Source organism: Hyperoodon ampullatus (genome assembly GCF_949752795.1).
Source record: "Hyperoodon ampullatus genome assembly, chromosome: 10".
Lineage (NCBI taxonomy): Eukaryota > Metazoa > Chordata > Mammalia > Artiodactyla > Ziphiidae > Hyperoodon > Hyperoodon ampullatus.
In genome coordinates, this window is record NC_136923.1 from 49560829 (window position 1) to 49573878 (window position 13050).

At 39.5% G+C, this 13050-nt stretch overlaps 1 protein-coding gene across 1 annotated transcript in view; it reads right to left on the reverse strand.

The window, feature by feature from the left end:
* Nucleotides 1–4111: 4111 nt before the first annotated feature.
* The window catches only part of GOLGA4 (golgin A4), a gene marked incomplete at its 3' end in the record, with an annotated part of 112660 nt that continues 103721 nt past the window's right edge, over nt 4112–13050 (reverse strand). The window contains exons 24-25 of the mRNA XM_079712032.1: nt 7963–8025; nt 4112–4812 (exon numbers count right to left, since the gene is read on the reverse strand). Of these exons, the coding sequence (XP_079568158.1) occupies nt 7996–8025 (30 nt within the window). The remainder of the gene's footprint in view (nt 4813–7962; nt 8026–13050) is intronic.

Genomic DNA, 13050 nt, shown 5'->3' on the forward strand with positions numbered 1-13050 from the left:
AAGCCCGTGCTCCACAACGAGAAGCCACCGCAGTGAGAAGCCCACACACCACAACCAAGAGTAGCCCCTGCTCGCCGCAACTAGAGAAAGCCCACGCGCAGCAACAAAGATCCAAATCAGCCAAAGATAAATAACTAAATTAATTAATTTAAAAAATTTGTATCTGGAACAATATGTAATAAATATATACTAAATATAATCACAGTGCATAGGAGACCTGCTTCTGGGAGGATGGAGTAGACATACTTCTCCCTAGTCCTCCCAAGTACAATTGAAAACCCTGGACATTGTACATAAAACAAACCTAAGAAGACTCTGAAAGGTAGAGAGGAGGAGGCAGACTGGCCAGGATGCTTGGGACCTGAGGAGTGACATGCCATGAGTTACTGAGGCTTTCTCTGCCTCATATACAGCAGACTTGGACCTGAAGAAACTGGCTACCTGGAAACCGGTAGCAAAGGACCAGGAAAGGAGCAGCCTAGCAAGACACAAAGTTTTTAGACAACCATGGCTCCACTCTAGCCACACACCAAAAAAAAACCTCCAGCAAGAAACAATGTGACCCCCCTCCCACCCCTGTCAGCAAAGGCCCAGTGGGGAGCCTAGACCTCTAACAACTGCCAAGCTATAAGGAAGGACCCAAAACTCATGCAGGGTGATGTCAGAGAAGGCTGAGCAGGAAGCTGGGACTTTCATCCCTGGTGGGTAGCAATGAGACCTCCCAATCCCACCCATCCCCATGATGTCAGCGGAGACCATATGGGAAGCCTGGACTTCCACCCCCACCAGCAGCAACTAGGTCCCCTCCCCTTTCCTGCTGGGGTAGAGGGAGAGGAGGCCCAGGGGAGAGTGGACTTTCACTACCACCCAAAGGTAAAGAGGTCTCCCTCCCTACCACCCCTCCCATGGTTCAGTGGAGGTCTAGTGGGCAACTGTTAACTCTACATCCCTACCCAGCAGTGATGAGGAGACCCTCCCCACCTTGGGTGTCAATGAAGGCCTAGTAGAGAATCTGGATTTCTATCCCATCCTTTATCTGACAAAGACTTTAAAGCAGCCAGCATACATATTCTTCAATGAGCATTACAAACATGCTTGAAATAAATGAGAAAACAAGGTCTCACCAAAAAAACAGAATATCTCTGCAAAGAAATGGAAGACATAAAGACCCAAGTGGGAATTTTAGAACTGAAAAATACAATGACTGAAATTAAAAACTCAATGGACAGGTTCAACAGCAGAATGGAGGGGACAGAGAAAAGAGTCAGTGAACTTGAAAACAGAACAAGAGAAATCACTCAGTCTGAACAACAGAGAGAAATTAGACTGGAGAAAAAAAAATGAACAGAGCCTCAGGGACTTGTGGGACTACAACAAAGGATCTAACGTGTCATTGGAGTCCCAGAAGGAGAGCAGGGAGAGGAGAAAGAGAGTAGGGCTAAAAAAATACTCAAAGAAATAATGACTGGGGACTTCCCTGGTGGTCCAGTGGTTAAGAATCCGCCTTCCAATGCAGGGGACGTGGGTTCAATCCCTGGTGGGGGAACTAAGATCCCACATGCTGCGGAGCAACTAAGTCCACATGCCACAACTACTGAGCCTGTGTGCCACAACTACAGAGCCCACACACCACAACTAAAGAGAAGCCTGCAAGTCACAACTAGAGAGAAGCCAGCATGCCATGACGAAGAGCCCACATACCGCAACTAAGACCCGACACAGCCATAAATAAATAAATAAATATTTTTTAAAAAGGAAAGGAATAACGGCTGATAAGTTCCCAAATTTGGCAAAAGACATAAACCTGTAGACTCAAGAAGCTGGGCAAACCCTAAGATAAACCTAAAGAAATCCACACCAAGACACTACATAGTCAAACTTCTAAAAACTAAAGACATCACTTTATCCGGCAAAAATAATAATTTTTTGCATGTGTCAGTTTTCACTAAGTTATGCTACAGTAACAAATGATCCCCAAATCTCAGTGGCTTATAATAATAATAATTTCTCACTCTGTTACATGTCTGGTCAATGTGTCACTATCCCAGGGTCCAAGCTAAAGGAGAACCCATTACCTCAGTCTCATGGCAGCGATAAAACAGCAATAGCTGAACTATGCAAGGGCTCTTAAAACTGCTGCTCAGATGTGGCAAAGTCATGTCCACTCAAAACTCACTGACTAAAGTCACACAGCCAATCTCAGTGTTGGTGGAGAAATGTATTTCCACCCACTACAACAGTAGGTACTTCAAAGTCAGATAACGAAGTATGTGGATGCATAACCCAAATATAGGGAGGGAGAGAAGAATTGGAAACAACAATCCAATCTACCACAATCTGCTCACTGGGTCACAAGGATTCATTTCCTTCCTGGTTGCCCGTAAATTACATTAATTAATGCTCCCAAAGACTTCCCAAAAGTCTCACCCAATCATAGCATCAGACATAACGTCCAGGATCTCATGAGCCACACCGGATCCTGAATTAACTTTTCTTGGAAACCTGGAATGAAAAAGACAAATGATATGTCCTACCCACTCCCAACATACAGTAGTGGAAAGAGAAATGACAGACATGGAAACACACTACACATTCCCCATTTAAAAGGGGGAGGGCAGGGCCTCCCTGGTGGCGCAGTGGTTGAGAGTCCGCCTGCCGATGCAGGGGATACGGGTTCGTGCCCCGGTCTGGGAGGATCCCATATGCCGCGGAGCGGCTGGGCCCGTGAGCCATGGCCGCTGAGCCTGCGCATCCGGAGCCTGTGCTCCGCAACGGGAGAGACCACGGCAGTGAGAGGCCCGCGTACCGCAAAAAAAAAAAAATAAACAAAAAAAAAAAAAAAAAAAAAAAAAAGGGGAGGGCAGCCCAATCTGGGTGTGAGGTAAGCAAGAAGCAGCCTTCCTGCAGCAGGGGAATAAGCAATTGGAAAATTATAAGAGATGTACCCATAGCTGCATTTTAACTGCATTTAATCGTCAGAGTAAAATTTTAAATGGCCATATTGTTTACTGTCATATGTTCACATATGTTTGGCATTTGGACACTTCTGAAGAACATAACCACAAAAACAAAGCCTGACTAAAGAGGATCCCAAAGGAAGGCACCAGGAAATTGTTATTATTACAATGGCCGGAGGATGGAAGGAATGTCGCGGCTTTGCCTGCACCCTCACCCGCCCCCCCACTGCCACCACGGAGAGTATGCTTCAGGCATAGCTATTTCAATGCAGCTTTAACACGTTAACCAAATATGGGTGAAGCCCAGCTTTGAAACAGTGTTCTAAGAGTGTACTGACTCTGAATGCTCACCCATGCGTCACATCTTTGGAATGTTTGGGGAAAGGGTGCCAGACAAACCTGGCACACAGTCTTCTGAAGTGTGTCCGTGTTTGGCAACCAAAGGCTGTTGAGAGAAAGACAGGTTGGTCCTGGATTGTTCTTTCCAGTGTGCTTACAATATGAATAGCAAGACCGTCATGGAGTACTGAATGAAAGTGACTAATTACACACAACCTAAATGTTCAACAGTAGAGAACATGGCGTTAAATGATGGAATATTGAGGGTAAAATATTAGGCAATTAAAAATGTTTTCACAAGGGGCTTCCCTGGTGGTGCAGTGGTTGAGAGTCCGCCTGCTGATGCAGGGGACATGGGTTCGTGCCCCAGTCCAGGAAGATCCCACATGCCGGAGCAGCTGGGCCCATGAGCCATGGCCGCTGAGCCTGCGCGTCTGGAGACTGTGCTCCGCAACGGGAGAGGCCACAACAGTGAGAGGCCCGCGTACTGCAAAAAAAAAAAAAAAAAAAAAGTTTTCACAGAAATTTTAATGGGCCTTAATAGAAACAGAATTATAAATGTAGTCATGTGTGTACACACACACACACACACACACACACACACACACACACACACGGCCTATCCTTCCATACATCCATTCACACATTAGAAAAATACTCAATAATTAAATGCATAAAAAAAAAATTCCAAATGCTTAGCCATTCAGCTCTCTTGACAAATAGTTCCTCATTATATTCACCCAGATACAACATAAATTCTTAACTATTTTGAAATAGATTTTAATTTAGGAAAAAACACAATAAGCACATTTATATAGTAAATAAACTTTATTTATCTGTTCTTCTGAGATGACATTGCCAACAGTCACAGATTTGCATACGATACAGTTATGTATTGACTATTTACAATTTACAGTAGTATTTTTTCCTCTGAAAAATATAAGTACAAAAGCTAAGTAAACAATGAGGTACTGCCATTTGGATTTATCATATGTCATAGCTTAAAGAACTAGTCTTTAGCAAATATTCAACAAATCAATCTGGATAAAATAGTCAATTAAATGCTCTAATATATCAGGAAAAAAATCCACTAAGTTCCACCTCAAAATGTATTGCACAAGTCTTTTAAAAAAATCACCCTAAAAATAAATAGGAAAGGCAAGCAGTTCTTTAAAAAGAGGGACAAAAAGAATGGAAGAAAGGAACATTAAATGAGCCCACAAATCAGGTTAAGTTATTCAAAGTATCTTTTAAACAACACAAAACTCTTCCCAACAGAAAAACGGAAGAATCCCCCCCCCACAAAAAGCTATCACCATTTCTCCACTGATATAATCTATTTTAAAGGCAGTCTGCAATCTTTCTGTGGCCAATGTCAGATTTTTCTTGGTCTTCTGGCTACATGAGGGGCCCTGAATAACAGCTTCGTTCTCTAAGAACAGCAAACGTGCACAGTTTTCCAGGCCTGCCCAACATCACTCTCCCCACTTCTTCAAGATGAAGGTCGGAGCCATGACTGGAAAAGAAAAAGGGTGAGGATAAAGAAAGAAGAAAATGACATATGTATACTACTATGTATAAAACAGATACCTAACAAGAACCTACTGTATACCACAGGGAACTCTACTCAATGCTCTGTAGTGACCTAAATGGGAAGGAAATCTGAAAAAGAGGGGATATAAGTATCTGTGTAACTGATTCACTTTGCTGTATACCTGAAACTAACACAACATTGTAAAGCAACTATACTCCAATAAAAATTTAAAAAGAAAGGAAGGAAGGAAGGAGGGAGGGAGGGAGGGAAGGAGGAAGGAAGGGAGGGAGGAAGGAAGGTAGGGAGAAAGGGAGGGAGGAAGGAAGGTAGGGAGAAAGGGAGGGAGGAAGGAAGGTAGGGAGAAAGGGAGGGAGAAAGAAAAACCTTTTAAAGCTAACTTTCTGTGAGATTTATTTTTTCAAGTTAAAGTAAAATTATATCAAGATTATATTCTATGGTCTGAGGACTGAAGCAGAAATATTCTAAATATTAAATCCTAAAGGAATCTTCTAAAAATTACTGTTCTTGGAATGACTTTTTAGTCAGCAGTCCTGGAAAGCAGTATTTTTAAGTGAAATCTGGAACTGCAACCTTTCAGTACATATTGAAGGCTACCAGGTCATGATTAGAGAAAGCCAGGAGTAAACGTGCTGACATGGCAGAATCTCACAAGAATGCAGACTGGATTTAAGAGGACAAAAGGTTCTTCCTTCTTCCCTAATGTAATGATTTTTCTACATATTGCAGTTCTCCCAGGATGCCAGGCATGGTGGCAGAGGATAACAGCATTTTGGTGTGAAAAAGCTATGTATGCCTCATGAAATTAACAAACTTAATTTTAAAACCATAATCTGCTATGAAACATGATGCTAAACCTTCCTAAAAAGGTTTCTCTAATTAAGATGCTAAAAGCCAGTGGTCAAATCAAGTATGAGGTTAAAAATGCATAAAAATAAAATACCAAAAAAGATTAAGTAATAGAGACAAACTTTTCAAATATATTTTAGTTCTAGAGAAAGTATCAAGGTCTTCTCAACTTGTAAATGAACAATATAATCCACCACTCATGATCTATCTCCAAGAGTTTACTATTTATAAAACTTGTTCAACACTCATGTTAGTCCTAGAAACGTAGAGAAGATAAGAAAAAGATCTCCTATGACATTTAAAACCCTTTGTCAGTTATTGCTTTCAAACGTTAGCTTGCACTGTTGCAGGAAAAGAAGTTCATGCGTGATTCAATAATGCTGCACAATGTCAATGTCATGAGAGACCCAAAAAAGGCTGGGAGAACTTTTCTAGTTCAAAAGAGACCTGAAGAACATGACAACAAAATGCAATGTGCAATCTTTCAATGGATCCTGGAATTTTAAAAATTATGAGACAGACATTATTTGGAAAAATGGGGAAATGTGGATATTTACTATATATTAGATAAGAGCATTGTATTAATATTAAATTTCCTGAGAGTCGTAACTGTATTGTGACTATGTAGGAAAAGGCCCTTGTTCTTAAAGATACTTGGTAAAGTATTTAGTTTATGTTTGCAAGTAACTGTCAAGTGCTTGCAAGCACCATGTTTGCAAGCAACTGTCAAATGTCACAGATGGAAAAATATATATGGAGAGAAAGCAAGAGTGAGAGCAAGTGAGAAAATTTGGCAAATGTTAATAACTGGTAAATGTAGGTGAAGGGTATATGGATGTTCATTGTACTATTTTTACAAATCTTGTTTGAAATTTTTCAAACTAAAAGTTGAGGAGACAATCAACGGAAGTACTACAGAGTATACCTTTCAAGTGATAAATGATACTATTTAAATGCAATAACAAGCATGATACAGTATTTATAATATTATAAACAAAGGTAAATGTTAAGACTTACTGAATTAGATTTGGGATTTACAAGACTAATGACAGTTTTAGATAATCACTAAGGCAACTGACATTAAAAATAAAAATGAGGGGCTTCCCTGGTGGCGCAGTGGTTGAGAGTCCGCCTGCCGATGCAGGGGACACGGGTTCGTGCCCCGGTCTGGGAAGATCCCACATGCCGCGGAGCGGCTGGGCCCGTGAGCCATGGCCATTGAGCCTGCGCGTCCGGAGCCTGTGCTCCGCAACGGGAGAGGCCACAACAGTGAGAGGCCCGCGTAATGCAAAAAAATAAATAAATAAATAAAAATGAGATTCAAATGTAGGCAGAAAGGATATTTGAAGCAAAAACGTTAAAAAATGCTATATATTAACGTTTTAAAACTTGATACTGTTAGTTGAACACTAGGTTAATTAATAATCAGAGAACCTTTTATTTAATTATAATTAAGTTCTATAGATTGTGATCCAGCTTATTTGTCACTTGTGAAAATTCTTGCAAAGTTTGAGGTAAAGATGTACCCTAAATTTTTAGGGGTGCTAAAATCACACTAACAGCATGGATAATATGTGGAGGTGATGGGAGGGGTGTTTAAATGCGAGGACAGCCAACTGTGTCCAAACAGTTTAGATGCCTCCCCCTCACTGTAATAATATGTTAATTAGGAACAGCCACATTCAATTAGAGCAAGCTGCCTAAGGGTCTCCTCAGGACAAATGTGCTACTTTGTTATACTGCATGATCCCAGGAACTAATAAAACTGCCATTTATTTTAAAATCAATTTTACTAGTGCTCATTATTTCAGATTAGCCTTGACTCTAAGAATGCTTTACAATATTTTACATTCTGGATTCGTGAAATACATCACTTTTATCTAGAAAATGATTTTTCATTTTTCTCTCACAATCTTTATTAACTTCAAAGACCATTCTTGAGAAATAAAAAACAAAAAGGCATGTAAAATACATAAAGATTTTTTGGATTCTTTAGCAAAATTTCAAAGACCAATTCTGAAACTTTCAGCTACTGTTTAAAGAACTAAAATTTCCTAGAATTATGTAACATTTACTGGTGGTGATTATTAATCTATATATTATTAATCTATAAAGCAAAATTAACAGAAAATCCCTATATTAACCCATAGCATAATCATATTTTCATTAAACAAAAGAGCAAAAGAACTCCAGCATAATGGTTAGTATCATGCAATACATTTCATTTTTGCAGAAAAGACAAAAGACATATTATTCTTCACTCACCACATGCTAACTAAGCACAGACTGACGGTTTACTCAGAAGATACCACTGCGAGGTGAAGTATACTACAAAGCCAGGAAGAAAAAAAGCTTATTGGATTAGTTTTAAGACAACATAACACAGAGATTATATGTGTATATGAACTTCAAAGGATTAAACAGAATGTACTTAAATTTTTCTCACATCTCCCCAAATCAAGGGAGGATAGGCTAAGGAATCTGTAATAGCTCCCTCCCATCCTAAGTAAATATAACACTATGTAGTGGAGATTTTACTTGGAACTTTAATTTAAAAGTTTAAACAACACAATTAAAGATGTACTTACACTTTAAGTACATATTTATATGCCAGACATAATTAAGTCATGATTATTTGGTTTATAAAAGGATTTCTTTCATAATTCCATTAAAGCACACATTACAATTTGATTTACATAATTTCAATTTACCACCAAAAATCTGGGGGGAAATGTTGATGAATGTGAATACAGTGTGTCTATATGTTGAATCATCATTCCTAAAATATGTCAATTTTATCAATGAATAACTCTTGTATATCAACAGTATATCAGGAATGGTTTCAGGAATGATAACCCAAACCAAAGTTTCTATTCAAGGGGACCCAATTTCTGCAAACACAGTTTTACTATAGCAACCTCCTTAAATAAATTCTATGTCCTATTTAACATGGTCATAAACCAAGATTATTAATTAGCTTCCTGGTTTGCTTTAAAACAGCATCAGCAAAAACAGTTGTTTATAAAATCTGAACCAACCTCAGAAGCATCACTTTATTTATCTTTTATATTTAATGTACAGTTAGTAAGGAACAGCAAAATCAAAAGACAAAGTAGAAAATACCTGCAACACACAACACAATAAGGCTAACATCCCATTGGAAAACTGGCAAAAGCATGTGAAATATATGTATGCTCCCTGTGTCTATGCTTGTTAAGTACTGAAAAACTGAAATAATCTAAGTGTCCATGGGTAGGAAATTGATGAACTCAGCTGTAGGACATCCATATAATCAACCAATCAAAAGAATAAGGTAAATCAGTTTGTAATGAGGTGGAATTATATAAAAATAAGTGAAAAAAGCAAGCCGTTGCATACTCTCATTTTTATAAAATAAAATACTTAAATGATAAAGGAATAATTATAAATACATAATTATAAAGCTGGGGGATGTTCACCACACCATTAGCAAACATGACCTTGGCAAGGTGGAGACAGCTGGGAGGCTGAAAATCATGAAGATCTCCCCTTCTATGTAATGTTTCTGAGCTGTTTGCAATGTTTTTTCGCAATGATCACACATCATGTAATTCTAACAATATCAAGGGGTAAAACCACTTTTAAGATAACAAATATATGTTTTACACAGGCAGTGTTTTTCACTATGCATCATTTTTATGTGTGTTTGTTTCTTGAATCCACCTTGCATGCATCTACTGAGACCACACAAACGGAAAGGTAAACCTCAATTAGAATGGAGAACTTTTATACCTAACGATGCTGAAAAGTTCTGACGATTTTATTAATCTGGAAGAGATTTTTAAAGTTTCAGCCAAAAGGAGAGAAGTCAGAAACATTAACTTAAATACAAGACTGGTCTAGGGTAAGGACTGATCAAGAACTTGACACAACACAAAGGATCAGCATGAAAGCAAAGCAATAACAAAGTCAACAGAAGATCAATCTTTAAAAATGACTAGAGTGGATGAGAAATGTAAACAAGCCAAATCTTTCTCATCAGAATAGAACAATTTTCTTTTAATGGAGTCATCAAGAAAATAGCCATCCAGTTTAAACGTGTCATTAAGTTTGCTAACACTCTAAAGAGAAAAGTATATTCCTAGAAATACATTTTAAAAGAGATTTCTATATAACAAAAGAACCTCTCAATTTCAAGAGATGATTTAGCACCTGATTAAAATAAACTTTCTTACTGTAATTATCCTAAATAAATAACACTCTCTTTTTTTTTTTTTTTTTTTTTTTTTTTTGCGGTACGCGGGCCTCTCACTGATGTGGCCCCTCCCGTTGCGGAGCACAGGCTCCGGACGCGCAGGCTCAGCGGCCATGGCTCACAGGCCCATCCGCTCCGCGGCATGTGGGATCCTCCCAGACCGGGGCACGAACCCGTATCCCCTGCATCGGCAGGCGGACTCTCAACCACTGCGCCACCAGGGAAGCCCAATAACACTCTCTTTAAAAAAAAAAAAAAAAAAAAAAAAAAAAAAAGGGGCTTCCCTGGTGGCGCAGTGGTTGAGAGTCCGCCTGCCGATGCAGGGGACACGGGTTCGTGCTCCGGTCCGGGAAGATCCCACGTGCTGCGGAGCGGCTGGGCCCGTGAGCCATGGCCGCTGAGCCTGCGCGTCTGGAGGCTGTGCTCCACAACGGGAGAGGCCACAGCGGTGAGAGGCCCGCGTACCGCAAAAAAAAAAAAAAAAAAAAAAAAAAGTCTGATGGTGTACTTCCAGGGCAGTCTTATTCAATTAGACAAGCTAAACACTTCCGTATTGGGACTTCCCTGGTGGTGCAGTGGTTAAGAATCTGCCGGCCAATGCAGGGAACACGGGTTCAAGCCCTGTTCCAGGAAGATCCCACATGCCCCGGAGCAACTAAGCTCGTGCACCACAACTACTGAGCCTGCGTTCTAGAGCCCGAGTGCCACAACGACTAAGCCCGCATGCCGCAACTACTGAAGCCTGTGCGCCTAGAGCTCGTGCTCCACAACAAAAGAAGCCACTGCAATGAGAAGCCCACGCACCACAACAAAGAGTAGAGCCCCTCCCCCCGCTCACCAAAACCAGAGAAAGCCCGCGTGCAGCAACAAAGACCCCACACAGCCAAAAATAAATAAAATTAATTAATTAATTAAAAAAAAAAAAGACTTTCGTATTCACTCTTGCTCCCACCCTGAAACTCAAACATCCAGTCTACTCTGGCCATTTACACTACCTAAACCATCACAAACCAGGCACAATAAGCTAAAAACTGAGAGGAGGGAAAAGGTTGCTCTAGGGAACACAAAGGTATGTGCATTTGGTATGTGCACTTCCTGTAACTTCTGCCTGCTGCATATAAGACAATTATTTCCCACTTGAATGAAATCTAAAACTTTAAAATTTACAACTAACTTAATACTTTAGAGGAAAAGAAACCTTAGAGATAGAATAGTCCAACATACTTGTTTTACCAATAAGGGCCAGAAATATGAAAAAGGTTTGCTCAAAGTTACACAGGGGCTGAGCTGTTGAGAGCTAGCTCTCACCAAGCAAAGCTGCATGTGGTGGCACTCAGAGGTGCTGAAACTGGAGATGGGACATGTTTTGAGCTGGTTTCATTCCTATTAAGTGACCTGACTGTTGTAGTGAGGTCTTTCATGGTTTATCTTACACACATTATTGGTTTACCTTTCCAAGTCTCACCTTCTAGGAAAGACGCGTTCTACTCATCACTACATGTGGTTCAGGAACCACCACCACCAGCCCCACCATGATCACAAAGCCCCAGTGCGGGCACTATACGTACTTTGGTTCTCCAACAATCCTAACAAGATAACATTAGTTTTGTGAAGAAACAGAGGCTCTGAGACTTGTGTGTGCACTTTCTTTAACTTCTACCTGCTGCATAGAAGACAATTTTTTCCCACTTGAAAGAAATCTAAAACTTTAAAATTTATAACTAATTTAATACTTTAGAGGAAAAGGAACCTTAGAGATAGAAGAATCCAACATACTTTTGTGAAGAAACAGAGGCTCTGAGACTTGTCAAATGAAGGACTAGGATTCCTTCTCTACACATTGTGACCCTCAAATAAACCAGACTTTACTTATGCTCTATAATTTACTCTTACTTGACAGATGATGGTTTCTCATCTACGAAATGCATTCTTCAAATTAGGTTAAACTCTGAAACCACTTATTAAATAATAACTGTTGTATTCTGTAGTGGGGTTTTTCAAATAAACAGTATAAAAGTCACTAAGGAGAGGGGAGATATGGTAAAGAGGGGACATACTGAAAAAAACCTTACCAGCAGTCATGGACAGTTTTCGATCAATGCCACAAAGCAAACATATAATAATTAGGGTCACAAAGCAAAGTTTTAAGAGAGTACTCCTCCTCTCATACCTGCTAAATAACGTAAATGCTGACGTGGCCGCACGCTCTCAGCAAAAAGTGCAATCCATGCTCTCTCAAGCATCCCAAATACTAACGGACAGGGGAGGGAGCTCTGCAATATGACGGAGTTTGTTTGGTTTACTTATACCAGCTTTGTAGCCCCCAAACCTAAAATAACAAAATAGTCAATACTGTTGATTTTTAACAGAGGGGAAACTGTAGCTGCGGTTACAACAAATTACAGAAATGGTCCATCTGGAACATATATTTAAAGCTAATGTGACTAAATAGCTTTTAAACAATTATTTAATAAAACCCTAAAAAGCTCTGCTTTCTACACATATAGGTATCTTTCTATTGGATACTTCCATAGAAAAAGAGAAGTCACTATTCTTAGCAGTGTTTTGCTCTAATCAGCTACAGTTCATTGGGGTATGAAACAAGTTGTAATTTCTTTAGGAGGCTTGTTCAAAGACAGTGATTCTTATCACTTATTTTATGAATGACAGCAATTTTAAGGCAAATGTGACTTATGTTTCAACTTTCTCAATCAACAGTAATCTTAATTTTCCATCAAATAAGGAAACAATCATGAGTCACTCTATCCTGTACCAAAAATCTCTTTATGCTGACAAAAGGTGACTCAAATTGATAAGTCATCTTTGGGATCTCCCTCACTTCATGCTCACTATAACTTAGTTCATCTTTCCTAAGCATCTATTTTTATTATTTGAATTACATTACTTAAGCATATCTTTTATTCATGTATGAATGAATGGATGCTACCCCTTCCCCCTAAAATTAAAGGTTCCACAAGGGCAACAATCGTATCATCCATGTCTTCTATTTTCCTACATTTGCCATAACAAGTAAGATGTTACAGAAAAAACCCAGACAAACTTTTTGGCCAACCCAACAGAAGAGAAGTAGGTGACTGTCAACTGAACTCATTCATTAA